The 17,553-nt window shown below is 45.5% G+C and overlaps 1 protein-coding gene across 4 annotated transcripts in view; it reads right to left on the bottom strand.

The window, feature by feature from the left end:
* ENPP6 (ectonucleotide pyrophosphatase/phosphodiesterase 6) overlaps window positions 1-17,553 on the bottom strand; it is a 97,982-nt gene that overhangs the window by 34,374 nt on the left and 46,055 nt on the right. For all 4 annotated transcript variants that reach the window (XM_081521884.1, XM_081521883.1, XM_081521885.1 and 1 more), the window contains exons 3-6: window positions 12,410-12,521; window positions 7,381-7,522; window positions 5,160-5,339; window positions 2,749-2,886 (exon numbers count right to left, since the gene is read on the bottom strand). In XM_081521884.1, coding sequence (XP_081378010.1) covers window positions 2,749-2,886; window positions 5,160-5,339; window positions 7,381-7,522; window positions 12,410-12,521 — 572 coding nt within the window. The remainder of the gene's footprint in view (window positions 1-2,748; window positions 2,887-5,159; window positions 5,340-7,380; window positions 7,523-12,409; window positions 12,522-17,553) is intronic.

The following is a 17,553-nucleotide window of genomic DNA, read 5'->3' as shown; positions in this document are numbered from 1 at the left end:
GTGCCCCCTGCTGGAGGGATGGATGCAGAGCATGGGTGGATGAGAAGATTTGTGGGGAAACCCCATGGGCTGGGGCTGGGTGAGTGCGGCCAAGTGCATGGCTCAAAAGCTCCAGTGAAGGTGTGACCCTTGTCCCCTGACAAGGACATGCAAAGAGAGGGTTTACAGCGGATGGTGACCAGGTCTTAGGGAGACGGAGGGGTGGGGGCACCATTTAGGAAGCCCTGTTTCCATGCTTGAAGAAAGGAGCTTGGCAGGTGTGACAGGCTGGGGTTTAACCTAGACAGGTGGCCTGGGTTGTTGTTTTTTTTTTTCTTCTGCTGCTTCATGGTTAGTCTTCTGGGAAAATGAACACATTCAGCTTCTTGCCCTTGTGGGAGAGGAGGCCAGAGGAGGTACTGGCACTAGTCGGAAATCCAGTCTGTATATTAACTCTCACAATGAAAAACAAACTGTGGGAGCCACTGGGCAGTGGGCCTGGCTTTTATGACGTCAGGATAATGGTGCCATTCCAGGTGACAGAGTCAATCTATTTCCCTGCCTTTATCTTTTTCAGAGACAGCTCTCCAAGGAACCATTAAAAAAAAAAATAAAAAACAGAAAGAACTCAATGGCATCTTCCTGTTGGAGCAGCTGCCTAAGAGCCTGCAGAACTTAAGTTGGTGGCAAAACATTGGTGTTTACATGGGAAGGGCATTTTTGACAAGGAAACCAAATCTTGCATGTTTATGGGATGGCGGTTGTAGGGGAAAAGGAAGGAAAGATGGGATTCTGTTTTATTGGCCCCAACCAGCAGCAATTTGTCCTGACTCAGCTGTTTTCATATTTAAGCCAGGAAGAAAAAAAGGCTCCGCTGCTAGCCAAACCTAGACTCAGAGCAGCTGCTTTTAAAGCTGAGAAACTGTCCCGCTGCAGATGCAAACTGAGATCCCTCGCTGGGCCCTGGTACGGAGGTTACAGAGCAAACACAGTGTTCTGTCACCACGTGGGGAGAGATTTTGCAAATGAGAATGGGGTAGATTAATCGTCCTGGCACAGAACAGCAGCAGGGGCATAGAGCAACGTTTTCGATTCTCTGCAGTCAAGTGAGTTTAGTAAACAGCAGGGAGACGTAAAAGGAAAAGAAAAAATATCTAAGCAGGGAAAGACTGGGTGCTCACTTTTAGGATTTTTCAGAAGATAGAGTAAAACCCCAATATTAAATCTAAGTATCAGAAATTATAACTTTTAAAATTATTATTTATGAATTATAAAATTATAAATTTTAACTAGAAATTAAAATCCTTAGCTTATTAAATCTAAGGATCAGAGATTATAATTTTCATATGTGAATCTTGAAAATAAAAATCTGTAAATTCGAAGATAGTAAAATGATTAAGATATTCAGTCTAGCAGACTAAGGTACAACAAAAGACTGCCTAAAAGATATCTAAATTTCTCTTAAGGGGACCAGGGACCACCATGATTTTCTAAAGAAACATTTATGTTTTTGTGTTATATACACCTTGAATTACAGTAATATATACTGTATATTCGTTGCACTTTCCTCTTTAAGTTGGCTGCTAGGAAGCTCAGAACCATCTTTGTGAACTGAAGTTTATATCAGGGAATCCCCATTTTCCACACCTGGGTCCCTAGATGTCCATTCATTTGCCTGATCAATATTTCTGCTGATGGCCACCTGCCCTCACTCTGGCAGATAAAATACCAGTCTTAGGTCTGATATAATCGTCCCTTAGTGTCCACAGGGGACTGTTTCCATGACCACCTTGGGTACCAAAATCCATGGACACTCAAGTCTCTTATACAAAATGGCATAGCATTTGCATGTGAGGACACACATTCTCCTGTGTATCTTAAATCATCTCTAGATTACTTATGATACCGCAGTCAATGCAATGTGATATAAATAGCTATAAATATAATGGAACTTTCAGGACTCTTTTTTCCCCCTGAATATTTCTGATTTGTGGTTGTTTGAATCTACAGATGCGCAACCTCAAATTCAACTGTACAACAACCCTCATGTGCCAACATCTGCCACTCTCTTTTACCCTCTAGTCTGATCAGTTTGCAGCCCAGCTTCAAATTCATACCGACAAGGACTCAGGCCCTGTCTGGGAACTGACTGTACGCGGGACCGCAGATTCCCCTGGAAGGGGGTGGACCTGGCTTTTCCAGCTGGCCAGGTATCAAAGCTGATGCAAGAGCCTGGTGAGCATGGTGTCTGGGCAGACAAGGAGAAGGCTGCTGAGGTCTTTAGGGCATCAGGCAATTAGGGTTTGGACTCAGAAGGCAAGAGAAGCTCTATAAAATCAAGTTGGCAAACTGAGACCGGGACCTGCATGCCGACTTTTGTTTGCCAATCACTGCTCTTTAAGGTGAAAGCAAAGCGGAGCCTCCCCTGGCTGTCAGCTGCCCTAAAGCAATTGCTTTGGTTGCAGTAATTGTTCCACTTTCAACTGAATAGGTTACATTGTAAGCCTGGGTAATTGAGGTAAGGCCCGTTTGTTAACATACAAGTCTGGAGCCTTGAAGTCTAAACCTTGGCTCTGGGTCTGAGCCTCCCATTTGCATCTGCAGTCATCTGACCAAGCCTTTCAATTCTCTCAAGTAGGAAATAACGCAGCCAATGAGAGACTTGGGTAAAAACGAACATTTTCAAGTGGAAAAGGTGAGTAATTATTTACCTTTGGCTGTTTGATAGAATTTGTATCATGGATGTCTTGTCATGTGTTTTATGTTTACCTCAGTTATGAACCATCCTTCATCGGCCACTAGGGTCAGAGGGGAGACGAACTTCCCTTTCTTGTAATAGAACCTGCTCGGGATGTCTTCCTTTTCATAGACAGTCATGTGCTCCACTTGCCTCACTTTGTTATATATCTGTAAAGAGAGCCAAGAAGGACCAGGTTTGCATTCTCTTTCTTACATACACGTGACCATATATTGGACCTGGCGGAGAGGATCCTCTTATAAAAACTTACTTATGTCAAAAATACTATAGCAAAATTAAAATATGAATGAGACATTGATCTGCCTGGCATTAAATACCCCCAAGATCAAAGAAATGCATTTATTCTTTGACTAGACCTAGAGCATGTCCTGCCTACACCTGATTCTAAAAGAACTAGTAGGGATGTCCCTGGCAGTCCAGTGGTTAGGGCTCCAGGTTTCCAAAGCAGGGGGGGCTTGAGTTCGAACCCTGGTCGGGGAACTAGGATCCCACGTGCCACGTGGCCAAAAAAAAAAAGTACTAGTAACTGTGCCATTATTTACACTGCTGATCTGATGAAGACATGAACTATGTACGTATTTTCAGTATTTAGCAGCAGCTTAAATCTGTATGGCTAAAATTAAAATCAACTGGCTGATGTTGATTCTTTGGTGCTTAGCCAAATCAAGCATTCATTCCTGGGTAGACCTGAAGAGAAAACTGAATTTATCCATTCAATTCTGGAAAATAATGAGTCTTTAGGCTGCTTGGTAGAGAGTTTCTAATGGCCCTGGGAGTTATGATTTCCTACATAAGAAAACCTGTAATTCTTAAGGAAAGGAGGATGCATCCCCAGGAAGATTTTAGGTAAGTGGAAACTCTGATGGCACGCAGCAGGTCTCAAAACGCTTGTGTCCATCTCGTGACAAGCTGTCACCCAAACACAGCCCCCGCTTCTGAATAATCCACCAACTGCTTTAGGCAGCTTGTACCTGCCTGACATACACACCACAATGGAAGTAAGAAACTCCCCAGCTCACAAGCTGCTGATGCTCTGGCATCCTGGGGCCCAGGTGCCAAATTGGAGACACGGATGGTGCTCCACGCCCGTGAAACAGAACTTCTTTGCAAGAAGCCATTGATTGCGGGACCTGCCAGCGTGGAGAGTATTCTTCCCAGCTTCACACTTAACTGAGTTCACGAGAACACTGTGCATATATGTTGAATACCTGTACTTGCTGACCATGGAGCTTGATAAAAAGGGGGGCGTTTGTGTGGGGTGGGGATGAGGCTGCGGGGAACAGCTTTGTGGGCACTGTGTTCCTCAACCCCACACAGACAGATCTCAGACTCTTAGGTGGGAGGGAGCAGGCAGGGTTGGGAGGAGGGTCTCTCTCTGGGCCAAAAACGAGGACACCCCCTGCCCTAGCCTGCACCAGCGCTCCATCAACACCAACCACGTCACTGCTGTGAGGACGGGTGGAGGCACCAGGCCCGGCTGAGGCCCATTCCTGGCTCCCTGTGGGTGGCACCCCCACTGCAGTGGTGTGGAACCCCCGGAGGAAGATGGCAGTTCTCTCTGGGACTGGGCGGAAGCCCCAGGGCCTGCACTGGGAGACGACCAGGCCACACGGGGCCAAGCAGTCAGCCAGAGGTGCCACTTGCTCGTTTAGCTCCTCATTGTGGTGTGCCAGCCACTCAGACGGAAGTATTGTTTGGAGGGAGGGGTGAGTGGGGGTCTCACCATTCCAGGTGCCCAGTCCCAGAGGGCAAGGAGTGCCACACCCTCTTGGGAATGGCGCTCTCCTGGGGTGATCATCATCATTGGTGACCATCCGCGGTCCCTGCCGTGGGGCCAGCAAGCTTTTGTGTGCTTCAGAGCCAGCCAGGAGGGCAGCGATGATGCCGCCAGCTCCCAGGACAGAGACACAGCAGGAGGGCCGGTCAGGGAGCTGCTCAGCGGCTGAGAGTTGGAGTCCCATCCCTGGCCGATCTATGGCACACATAGCCTCTGCCTGGGTTCAGTGGTCACTTTCTCCTCCCCCTGCCCTGATGGGAACAGGTCAGACTGGCCACTTTCTTCCAGAGAAGAGCACCCGGTGTGGGCATCCATGGTGCCCAGCTGTACCTGACACATGCCGCATGTCGGCCAAGAAGAAAACAGCCCTGTTAGGGGCTGAACCCTTGGCAAGCTGAGCACTGCACATCCTTCGTCTCACTTGAGAGCCGCTAACGTTCCGAGCTCATCTCAGACAAGAGAAGACGCGGGAGGATGAACCGCTGGACAGAGGCCACCCAGTGATGGAGGGGCTGGGTGGGTCATCTGTCTCCAGAGTCCTGGCCCCCTTAGTTCGCCCTGCGTTTCTGCCTTGAAACTACAGATAAAGACCCAGCACAGACACCCCTGTTGCCCCCGACTCGACCCACCACCCACCCTTCTTACCTCAGAATGCTTCCCGGGGGCTGGCCACAGGCTCACGACTGGCCCTCGCCCCTTCAGCTGCTGCAGGTCATGGAGGTTGATGTAGTTATCCAGCTCGATCACTTTGTCTATCCAGGAAATGTCAGTCATCCCGTGATCTGAGAAGATGATGACGTTAAGGTCGTCCTGCAGCTCCCGTTCCTTGGGGGGCAGGGGGCAGGAGAGGCGGTCAGGACGGTGTCCACAGAAGGACCGTCTCAACACCGGCTGTCTTGAAAAGAGGTGTTTTCTCTTTTTTAAAAAAATTTTTTCACACCAAAAACATTTTGTATTGGGGTATAGCCAATTAACAATGTTGTGATGGTTTCAGGTGAACAGTGAAGGGTCTCAGCCATACATATATACGTGTATCCATTCTTCCCCCAAACTCCCCTGCCATCCAGGCTGCCACGTAACACTGAGCAGAATTCCCTGTGCTATGCAGTAGGTTTTTGTTGGTTATCCATTTTAAATATAACAGTGTGTACCTGACCTTCCCAAAGTCCTTACTTAACTCACAGGCTATAGGAGAAAGAGTTTGTCCTCAATTCTGAATTTAATCATCTACTTGTCTGCCTTGATGCGACATGGCTCAAAATCGTAGCAGAAGCACTCTGGGGAGGGGAGCCCGGGAGCCCATTGTCAACATGATACATACAGGCTCCAGGTTTTTAAGGTAGCCATTTGGTTTTCATCCTCTTTGGGGCTTGCAAAAAACTCATGTGGGAAATATGATGACTATCACTTGCCCATCTTACACGTTTGAAAAATTAAGCCCAGGAAAGTTTAAAAAATTAATGCTTTAAGTCAGACAGAGAAAGTCAAATATCATATGGTATCATTGTTATGTGGAATCTAAAAAAATGCTACAAATGAAATTATTTACAAAACAGAAATAGACTCATGGGCATAGAAATCAAACTTATGGCTACCAAAGGGGAAAGTGGAAGGAGAAGGATAAATTAGGAGGTTGGGATTAACATTTACGCTACGGTATATGGACTTCCCTGGTGGCTCAGATGGTAAAGCGTCTGCCTACAATGCGGGAGACCCGGGTTCAATCCCTGGGTTGGGAAGATCTCCTGGAGAAAGAAATGGCAACCCACTCCAGTATTCTTGCCTGGAAAATCCCATGAACAGAGGAGCCTGGTTGGCTACAGTCCATGGGGTCGCAAAGAGTCGAACATGACTGAGCAACTTCACTACTGTATACAAAATAAACAAGAAGGTGGTGGTGTAGTCACAAAGTCGTGTCCAACTCTTTGCAAACGCATGAACTGTGGCCCACCAGGCTCCTCTGACCATGGTATTCTCCAAGCAAGAATACTGGAGTGGGTTGCCATGCCCTCCTCCAGGAGATCTTCCTGACTCAGGGATCAAATCTGCATCCCCTGAGGTTCCTGTTTGGCAGGTGTATTCTTTACCACTGGGCCACCTGGGAATACTATAAAAGTACAAGGGACTATATTCAATACCTTGTAATAGCCTATAATAAAAAAGAACCATATACATGTGTGTGTGTGTGTGTGTGTGTGTAACTGAATCGCTTTGCTGTACACTTGAAATGAACACATTGCAAATCAACTATACTGCCATAAAAAAATAAAATTAAGAAAGAATCCTGTGCTTAAAGTCATTCAGTAAGGGTGTGGCAGGATCAGGGAGAGAACCCAGGCCTGGTTTCGATGCCCACGGCGACCTGGTGACCAGACTGATAGGCTTGGGGTAAAGCATCGGCCCTTCTCGCCCGCTGAGCCAGGGGGTCGTGCAGATCAGGTTGCTTCAGCGCCACTGGCCTGGCTTCTTACAGGGGATCTTGCGGTGTTTGGGGAGACGCTGTATGAAGAAAGGGCTTCCCTGGGGGCTCAGCTGGTGAAGAATCCGCCTGCAATGCAGGAGACCTGGGTTCGATGCCTGGGTTGGGAAGATCCCCTGGAGAAGGGAAGGGCCACCCACTCCAGTATTCTGGCCTGGAGAGTTCCAGGGACGGTATAGTCCATGCGGTCGCAAAGAGTAGGACATGACTGAGCGATTTTCACTGTATGAAGAAAAGCGAACCTACCCCCACCCCCACCCCCAGACCCTCGAGCTGGCGCAGTCAGCTCTCAGAGTAAAAAGGGCGATGTCGAGGGCAGTGACAGTCCAGGGGACAGAGGAGAGAGACAGAGGGGAGGTTAGCCCTGGGGGCCGTGTTTCCGGTCACCTGGATCCACTTGGTCATGTACGCCATCACGGTGTCCACGGCCTTCACAGCGTCTTTCCTCTGTGGCGACGAGGGCCCATAATGGTGGCCTTCCACGTCCACGCGCTCGTAGTAGATGGCTGCCAGGTCCGCCTGGCCTCTCCTGGGAGGCAGGGAGAGAGGTGCGGCTGAGAGAAGCCCCCCAGCCTTCTCCCCTCCCGACCTGCGGCCCCAGCGGGGGCAGGCCTGTAGGCCGAGCACAGCTGACACCCTAAAACAAGCCAGCGGGTTCTCCGAGGGAGAGACAGGAAGAGTGCATCTAGACCTGCCAGTCCCGAGCACCATGGTGACAAAAGCCACAGAATGTGTTTATGCGTCACCTCCCCTCTCGGCTCATCAGGACCAGGGGTCGGAAGAGGTGGCCACGAGCAGGGGATGGTTCTGAAAGCCCCCCTTGCTGCCGGGTGCCATCGGAAGATTAGAGAAAAGAGGAGCGATCACTCAAGTAACGGCTGTCCCATTACTGCTGGCCTTCGAGGAAGCCTCTCTGTAGGTGTAACTGACAGGCAAGGATAAGAGCAAGCTTTACCAGGCCATCTTGCAGGAGGCAGACAGGTTTGTGTTCAAGGCTTGACATCAGCAGACACCCCCAGCACCCTTGTTCCCTGGGCACCCAGGAAGGCTCAGCTCCAGGGTGGACACAGAGTGAATTCTAGCACTGACCACACCTCCTGCCTCCCAGGAAGACTCAGTGCTGGCTAAACGCCCCCTCTGGGCCAGAGTACTGGTGGTAAAAACCCAGCTATGTAAGCCTCCACGCGGGGCCAGAGACCTAGTGTTAACTAGAGAGAGGAACTGGAAAAGGAGGCTGAGGGAGTCAGGGAGGAGAGAAAACATGAGTACTGGTGGTAAAAACCCAGCTATGTAAGCCTCCACGCGGGGCCAGAGACCTAGTGTTAACTAGAGAGAGGAACTGGAATAGGAGGCTGAGGGAGTCAGGGAGGAGAGAAAACATGGGGCCTTATGCCCTCCCCGCCCTGCACAGCGGGGGGCTTCCCACCAAGACTGCCCCACCCCCAAGCCTCCCCCGGCCAAAGCAGGGGAACAGAACTACATTGGTGATGATGCTGGTGATGATGAGTGTAGCGGTACGAGCAACTGACAAAAGAGGCAATGGAAAAGGAATAAAGGCTGACTCCTTTGCTTGGACTTTACAAGGATTAATAACAAATACTCTTGGCAGACTGCCTCATTAATCTCGAAAAACTCTCTCTAAACACACAAGGGAGGCGGCAAGGTCTCTCTGGGTGTGGTCTCCCTGACCCTTAGAATGAGAGAACGTGTGTCCTTAACGCCTGCAGAGCCTTGGGCCTTGTGATCTACAGCAGACGAAAAAGAACCCCAGAGTAGTTCAAGAGCATGGTTGCACGAACTTCGGGTCTCAGGGAGATGCTGCCTCCTCCAGGAGCATGTCCCCGTGGCCAGGCTCAGCCGGGTAGTCCTCCCGGGCACTCCTGCAGCATTCCTGGTTCATCTCCAGGTTGTGATTCTTCACACTGGGCTCTGACCACCCGTTTATGTATCCTTCTCCGCTCTAAACTGTGGGGTTCTTTTGCCCTGGGGTGCGTTCATTCTCCATTGTACCTCAGCTCAGCCTAGGGATCTGGCATACAGTAGGAGCTCTGTAACTGCCTGTCGAAGGTATAATAATAGTAAGTGCTCAATGAGTGTGTGTGTGCGTGCTAGATTGCTTCTGTTGTGTCCGACTCTTCGTGACCCATGGACTGTATAGCCCGCCAGGCTCTTCTGCCCATGGGATTCTCCAGGCTAGAATACTGGAGTGGGTTGCCATGTCCTCCTCCAAGGGATCTTCCCAACCCAGGGATTGAACCTGCATCTCCAGCATTGCAGGTGGACTTTTTTTTACAGCTGAGGCACAGAGGGGGGAAGCCCCAAGTGCTCAATAAATGATAAATATTCTGGGTCAGGCACTATGTTGAGAGCTTTTTATGCATTATCGGAATTCATCCTTAGAGCAACCCTATCAGGTACGAATACCGAAAACAGAGAGTTCAAGATGGTTGCCCATATCACTCAGCTCATGAGAAGCGGAGCCAGCACTGAGACCCCGGTGGGGCTGACTCAACATCCTGACCCAACACCCTGAAAGAACTCAGCAGCCCGCACCAATGGGGAAACATTCTGCTTAGCCCAACTGACTTGTGGAAATGGTTCTCATTCTGCTATCAGGTCCCGCCAACCCCAAGAAAGCCGGTCGTGAGGCGTGGCGAAGGCAGCGGTGAGACACAGTCGCTCTCATTTCCTGGCATGAGCTCTGTTGGATGTGCCTCTGGACTCTGGGTCTGTGGTGAAGAGCTTCCCCAGAGAAAAGCTCTGGCGGATTTTGCAGGTGAGGAAATAGGCCAAAAAGGATGCAAGGAGTCACTCAAGGCCTCACAGACCTGAATCATGGCTGCTGTGCTGTGGGTACTTAGTCGCTCAGTCGTGTCTGATTTTTTGTGACCCCGTGGACTGTAGCCCACCAGGCTCTTCTGTCTATGGGGATTCTCCAGGCAAGAACACTGGAGTGGGTTACCACACCCTCCTCCAGGGGATCTTCCCAACCCAGGGATCGAACCCAGGTCTCCCGCACTGCAGGTGGATTCTTTAGAGTCTGAGCCACCAGGGAAGCCCAAGAATACTGAAGAGGGTAGCCTATCTATTCTCCAGGGGGAGTCAAGGCTAGGACTCAAGATTGTGAACTTTCCACGTCCAAGGTCACAAGCCCAGGGTTTCAAATGTCTACACCGACACCATTCACTGCACAGGGATGGAGTCCAGAGCAGGTTCAGCCCGGCATCTTCCTTCTCCACGGTCATACTCACCAAGAGGGCACACCCTTTAACGATACTGTGACGTTCTCACACCCTGAGGTGTAATTCATTCATGGTTTGGAGGATACACTGGTTTCAAGGTAAGGGAAATTGCCAGTCAAGCATGATTTTCTCTTTTTAGAACAAAACAGACTGGTCCTTCTTTAACAAATACCGTGTCTTCTCTCCTCCGCGATGTTGTTGTTCAGTTGCTAAGTCATGTCCAACTCTGTGACCCCATGGACAGCAGCACACCAGGCTTCCCTGTCCTTCACTATCTCCCAGAGTTTGCTCAAACTCATGTCTATTGGGTTGGTGATGCCATCTAACCCTCTCATCCTCTGTCGCCCCCTTCTACTCCTGCCCTTAATTTTTTTTAACATCAGGGTCTTTTCCAATGAGTTGGCTCTTCACATCAAGTGGCCAAAGTATTGGAGTTTCAGCTTCAGCATCGGTCCTTCCTCCATGGTGGGGACTGAGTTAAGTTATTATTTGGTTGTTTCTCACAAATAATATCATTATTCATTCTCACTAACATGTGGATGACTAATAATGAATCCCCCTGCATTTATAGACAGCAGAGAACAAAACATCACTGAGGGTCCCCATAATGTAGGTGGTGGGGAAAAGTTCTTACTCAGGAATGGCATTTTCATACCTATCCCTAAACTTTTTTGAGGCCCATGTTCATTACACTGATGGGCTGATGGCATTTCCTCCACCATGTTTGAACATGATGGAACTTTCCACAAAATCATGCCCTCAGACATGCCTCCACGTTTAGTTCCCTTATGTACTTGAGCCTGTAGCATCCCAGACGTGCTGGTCCACACAGTACATCCTATGTTTACTGTACACACTTCCAGGGTGGGGCTTGGATGTGGGGAAAATTTCACAAGGTTGAACTGGTTGCGCTGAAATCCAATGAAATGTTTTCAGGTCACTACGTTTTAGACACTGCACCTTAATACAGCAGCCACTGGGCTGGCTTCTTTAAGGCTATTTGGCATATTCATAAATCTCCATGTGGTCAGAAAGCTAGTAAGTCTCATAGGTTTACCTGATGGCTTTGTGTCAGGAAGCTGTCAACCCCAGATGCCAGGAACACTGGAGCTGTGATGCTTGCGATTTGGGGATTTATATGCATGCCTTTTGTGAAAGACGTCTATGTGGGAGCTCGTTGATTCATGAGGGACCGGAGTCTTCAAGGGCTGAGTGCGCTTGCCTGTTTGGAGCTTAGCTGACAAATTCTTGGTGGCCAGCTGTTTTCCACATGGGTCTGGTCTCCATCACAGGTCAGCTCATTTGTAACGGAGGGGCCGGGTGAGGAGCGACAAATGGGAACGCCTACAGATCTGTTTCTGGCCCTTTATAGCCTCCAGCCCAGGAACCATGCCAGAAGGACATGTGGCCATGAGCCCAGTTACCTGAGAGCTATGAGGGGCCCCCAGCCCTGGGGTTTCAGGGACACCCAGATCTCCCATCACCTTAGGATTCTGTCCAGATCTCTGCAATGTAAAAAAGTTCAGGATGTCACATCCATTTTCCTTACTGAAATGGATTGGAAAGAAGGAATTAGGCAGAGAGAAATGGAGGCAGTTTAAAGGGATAGCTGAAGTTGTTGACTATTAAAAAATTCAAGACTTAGAAGTTAAATCAGTTTCCCTGACTCTCGTCTGCTATTCAGGAGAGTTCTACTGACTTCTGCGTTTTTCAAACTGGGTGTGATGATAGTCCCATGGGAAAGAAGAAAAACGCTTTTGTGTTCTAATATGCCAATAGGCTTTGTACATTTCCAAAGAAGATGGCAGAGTAGGCAGTTTCTCCAAACGCTTCCACCACAGATCTTCCCTTTTTTTGCCAAAACTTATCAATATCTTCTGAGAGCCAAGCATTCACTATATCATGATTAGAGAAATGCTGACATTCACATTGCTTCTCTACTATCCATCAACATAAAGAAGAAAGTCCCAAATACCTGGAGACTTCCTTGCTCTCAATTCAGTGTTTCCAAAGAACGCCCCTACCTAAAACTTCTCGCGCTAGCAGGCAGCAATCACCACTCTCTGAAACATTGTGTCAGCTATCCCAAAGGGTTCTTAGTCCACCTGAGCATCCTTTATTGGTCCTAGAAACAAGGAAGAACACTGGCATAGCTAAGAATTTGGGACACTCACTTGAGGACGTCAAGAGCGCCGCTGACTGCATTGACAAAATTGATATCCGTTGGGACAGATTTATACTCGAGGCAGTAAGTAGGTCTGACGCCAAGAATCTCAACCTCACAGCCTAAGGAAGAAGAAGATGGTAAATGGTTACGTTCTTCAGTAATCAAGGTGGGGTCGTGAGACAATTTTAGGAAGCAAATAACATTAGTCGAAACAAAAAATTTTGTTCCTTTTCATTAAATAAAGAGGTATTGTTGATAGATGGTGTATTTAGCTCTAATTTTGTTTAACTGGCTCTCAAATGTCATTTCTATACAACACATGGGTAGGAGGAGAAGAGGGTGGCTGAGGGTGAGATGGTCAGATGGCATAACAGACTCAATAGACATTGAGTCAATGGACTTTGAGCCAACTCTGGGAGATAGTGAAGGACAGGGAAGCCTGGCGTGCTGCATGCAGTCCATGGGGTCGCAAAGAGTTGGACACGACTGAGTGACGGAATGACAAACGATAATACAACACTGGTGTCTTATGACAAGAACTAGCAAAAATTGGTTAATGGCTATCTTTCTCAGTCTGAAACAATGACAAAAATTAACTAGAACACAAAATGACTCAAACTTTTTTTCTATAGAATTTTTACAACTGCTAATTCTAGTGTATCTTTGCCTGTTCTATAATCAAGTAAAAAAGTGAAAGTGAAAGTTGCTCAGTTGTGTCTGACTCTTTGAGACCCATGGACCATACAGTTCATGGAATTCTCCAGGCCTGAATACTGGAGTGAGTAGTCTTTCCCTTCTCTGAGGCATCTTCCCAACCCAGGGATCGAACCCAGGTCTCCCACATTGCAGGCAGATTCTTTACCAGCTGAGCCACAGGGGAAGCCCAGAATCAAGTATAAGGTAGCTTCTGACCAGCCTGGGAATAATAGTCTGACTGGACTCGGAAGTACTGTACTGATGGAAATGCCTAAAAATCACTGAGTTCAAGCAAAGGATTCTAAGCTAAACTCTTGCCTCTTCCAAAATGAAGTAAAAGAATGAAAGGCATTTAGATGTTAGGAGCTGCTGTGGCCTCAGTTTTTTCATCCCAGGCCCTGAACAAGTTGAAATGGTTGCCCTGAGAAAAAGACACCAAATCTTATCATCAGAAAATAGAGCAGGAGAGGAATGAGCCAGACTCAGTTTAAAATAGTTGAGTCTATTTCTTGGGCACCAACTAGGTCACTATGTTCAGACATAGCATCTCAATCCTGTTTCGTTCTAGAATCTAGCCTCATGGGAGGGGACCTCATGAAAACAGTGTCAGACTTGAAGTCTAAAGTGAGGTGCCTGTTTACCGGGTGGTAAGGGAACTCAGGCACAGGCACATTTAATTCAGATATTGTTTCCTCCTGGAAGCTTTCCTCGAATCCCCATGTTGGACTCAGTCTTAAAGACTGTGTCTGGCCAATGTGTTGGGGGATGGAGGTGGAAAGAAAGAGATGCCCCAAGCAATGAGAGCAGTGGAAGCAAGAGTTCAAAGTGAGAAACCATAAGGTGTGTGAAGAACAGCAAGTACGGTAACATTCCCAGGCAAGGAAGGGTCTGGAGACCAACAGTGAGCTTTCTTGTAGCCCAGAGAAAATGAGTCCCACGTAAACTTGGTATAATCCTTCTGAATCCTATATAATACTTGATCATGCCTCCATTTTATCAGGAGGAACTGAGTCAGAAAGGTGGTGAGATTGTCCCACCGCCACAGGGCAAATGTGAGGAGAAGCTAGCATTAGAATCTAGGGTTACCTGACTCTAAAACTTTAGGTATTTTTTTCCCTTGTGGCTCAGCTGGTAAAGAATCCGCCTGCAGTGTGGGAGACCTGGGTTAGATCCCTGGGTTGGGAATGTCCCCTGGAGAAGGGAAAGGCTACCCACTCCAGTATTCTGGCCTGGAGAATTCCATGGACTGTATAGTCCATGGGGTCGCAAAGAGTCGGACAGGACTGAGCGACTTTCACTTTCACTTAAAATAGTACCTGACGAATTCAGACATGCATGGACAGAAATTATGGAAACTAAGGACAGAGATATTCCCATACTATTAAGATTTACTCAAGTTTATTGAGAAATAAGTCAAAATAAAAGAATCTAAGAATGAATAAGATAGGGTTTTAAATAAAACAACAGCAAATGCTGAAATCTCAAAAAACAGTTAAGTATTAGTAATATGTATTAATGTAGTTATGTGAAAATATGTTTTTGGAAAATCAGATGCATATTTTAAAAATGTTTAATATAATAACCTGTATCCAAAGTTCCAAGTTATTTCAACAAAAATAAAAGAAAAAACATTTTTATTTTTGTTAGAGGGAAGGGATCATTAACATACAGCTTTTTTTCTAGACACTGATTTTAAAAGATTGGAATATACAGAAAAATGCTGTATGCCTAACTTCCAAATCACTAAAGGAAAAAAAAGATGCATAAAAATCAAAGTACATGAGAAGTTTTTTTAAAAAGGAAATATCCAAGAAGCACTAAGACTGAAAGCATAATTAAAGAGAAAATCAAATATACTTGTTTCAAAATAAATATGAATGGATTACACTCTATTCATGCAAGAATCTTAACATGAAGTAACTATACACTATTTTTAAAATTTACAGTTTAAGTAAAAGAACACAGAAATGTTAGATATAAAAGAGTAGACCAAATAAACCCACCAAAAGTAAACCAAAAAATCAGGTCTATCAATAGTATTAAAGTTGATTATGGTCTCATAAGCCTGAAACAGCTACAAATCCACATTAATCATTTAGAATGTGAATTAGTATTTATATATCATAAATATACACAACACAACACACAGAAGGCTTGGAAATATAAAGTGAAAGATTACAGTCTTGGTGGGAGACTTTAATGACAGCTCAAGATATAAAGAAATATATGATAGCTACATAAAGATACAGAGGCTTTGGATGTTAGTATCAATAAGTTGTATTTAATGTGCGTGCGAGCTCAGTTACTTCAGTCGTGTCCAACTCTTTGCCACCCTGTGGACTGTAGCCCGCCAGGCTCCTCTGTCCATGGGATTCTCCAGGCAAGAGCACTGGAGTGGGTTTCCATGCCCTCCTCCAGGGGATCTCCCAACTCAGGGATCGAACCCGGGCCTCCTGCATTGCAGGCGAATTCTTTACCATCTGAGCCACCTGGGAAGCCCCAGTTGTAGTCAACAGACATTGAAAATTTATCTTATTATTTTAGAATGTTATTATAGAATCTTATTGTTATAGAATTCTTATAAGAATGGAATTATTATAAAAATACAATAGTTGGAAAAGCTGACCATATTCTCATCCACAGAGAAAATCTCAATAACTTCTCAAAAGTAGAAACTTTTTAGCACAATGCCTATTATCTCTGACCACAGGTAATAAAACTAGAAATTAATCATAACAGTTAACTAAAAATAAATCCAACTCATTATAAGTAAAAAAGAAAACCTCTATGAAACTTGATGTAAAGAGGAAATGAAAACTTCACTGACAGGCTAGTTATTAACAATGGTGAAAATTCTACATTTCAAAACTTCATGGGACACATTTTCATTTAGGTCAGAAGCAAATAGGAACATTGCCGTCACTGCTGTAATTTGTTACTGTTACAGAACTTCTTATCAAGGCAATTAACAAGAAGCAGAAGTAAAAAATGAGCGCTGGAATCAGGAGGCATGCACAAGCATTCCTCTATGGGAACATTTAAAAAAAACTTTTTGTCACCCGTGGCAAAATACTCATTTTGCTTCATGACACGGTATAGAACACACACACTCACAGAAGAAACAGATGTTGCACCAAACTATGTGCAATGCCTGCTAACATTCCTGTTCTGTTTTATGTAGGTTTTTTAAAACACTGGTTTGCGATCCATATTTGATATCACTGTCCTTGTGAAGCAACACCAGTGTTCGAAAAACACCAATATGAGGACATATACCTAGGAGTGAATTTCTGGGTCACTCTCCTCCATAGTGGCAATGTTAGGTAATACTTATGCCATTTTTTATATATGCTTTGCCTTGCAAGCCACTTCAGAAAACACATTCTAAGAAAACAAAGTTGCATATATAAGCATCTTTAATACAATATTATTTAAAATATAAAATTAAGAAGCAATGTAAACATTTGGTAATAGAGGTATGCTTAAATTATGGCACATCCAAATAATGAAATGCCATACAGGGATTAAAATTATATCATTTGTATTCACTGGCATACTATTTTATGTGAAAAAAGGCTAGTGAATAGTTGGTAAAGGAATTATCTCATTTTTGTAAATATTTAAAAGATGATTAAGAGTGGAAGTGAATATAACGAAATATAAGAAAGGGTAAAATTTCAGTGACTGATTTGGTAGACCTATTCTTGGCTAAACTGAAGTCATTCTGAACTTCCTTTCCACCCCTTAGTATAAAAGGAGGAAAACTTTCTCAAGTGCCCAGGCTCCTTTATGACTAGGAATGGTCACATGACCCACCAGGGCACTGATATCTGCTGAGATGCTTCAAGTGGGAAGCTTTGCTTCCACATGAAAAATAAACATGAGGTGCCAGCACTATCTCTTTTCCTCTTTTGTAGTTTGGAATGTAGGTTGTAAGGATATGATCCCTGGACTGGTGGCAGCCATTTTGAAACCATGAGTCAACAAGCATGAAGATAAAAAGTTAACATGCCAATATGGAGCAGAAGGATAGAAAGAGCCTAGGTTTTAAAAATGACATGTTAAGCTGCTGAACCACATAAAGTACATACTTCTTATGTGATACAAAGAAATTCCTATGTGTTTAGCCATGGTACACTATTGGCTAGGTTTTATAAAATTTGCAATAAGTAGTTTCCAACTGATACAAAAGGATCATAGCTGACTTTTAAATTCCTATTATTGCTTATTGAGTTGAACAAACTTTCCTAAAATAAATACCTGTTATTTTTATAATAAGAAACCAAAGACATATTTTTTAGTTGTAACTTCCAACTTCCTTCTAACAGACCCATTAGGACACAAAAGTTCTAGTATGAATATCCACTTTTTAAAAATTATGAATAATGCTGATATAAACATTCTCATACACATTCTTGGATACACTTAGGTATGCATTTCTGTTTTAATCTGCAT

Source organism: Giraffa tippelskirchi, chromosome 8, assembly GCF_054371585.1.
Source record: "Giraffa tippelskirchi isolate mGirTip1 chromosome 8, T2T-mGirTip1v1.2.pri, whole genome shotgun sequence".
Taxonomy (NCBI): domain Eukaryota; kingdom Metazoa; phylum Chordata; class Mammalia; order Artiodactyla; family Giraffidae; genus Giraffa; species Giraffa tippelskirchi.
This window is presented reverse-complemented; position numbering and strand designations above follow the sequence as displayed.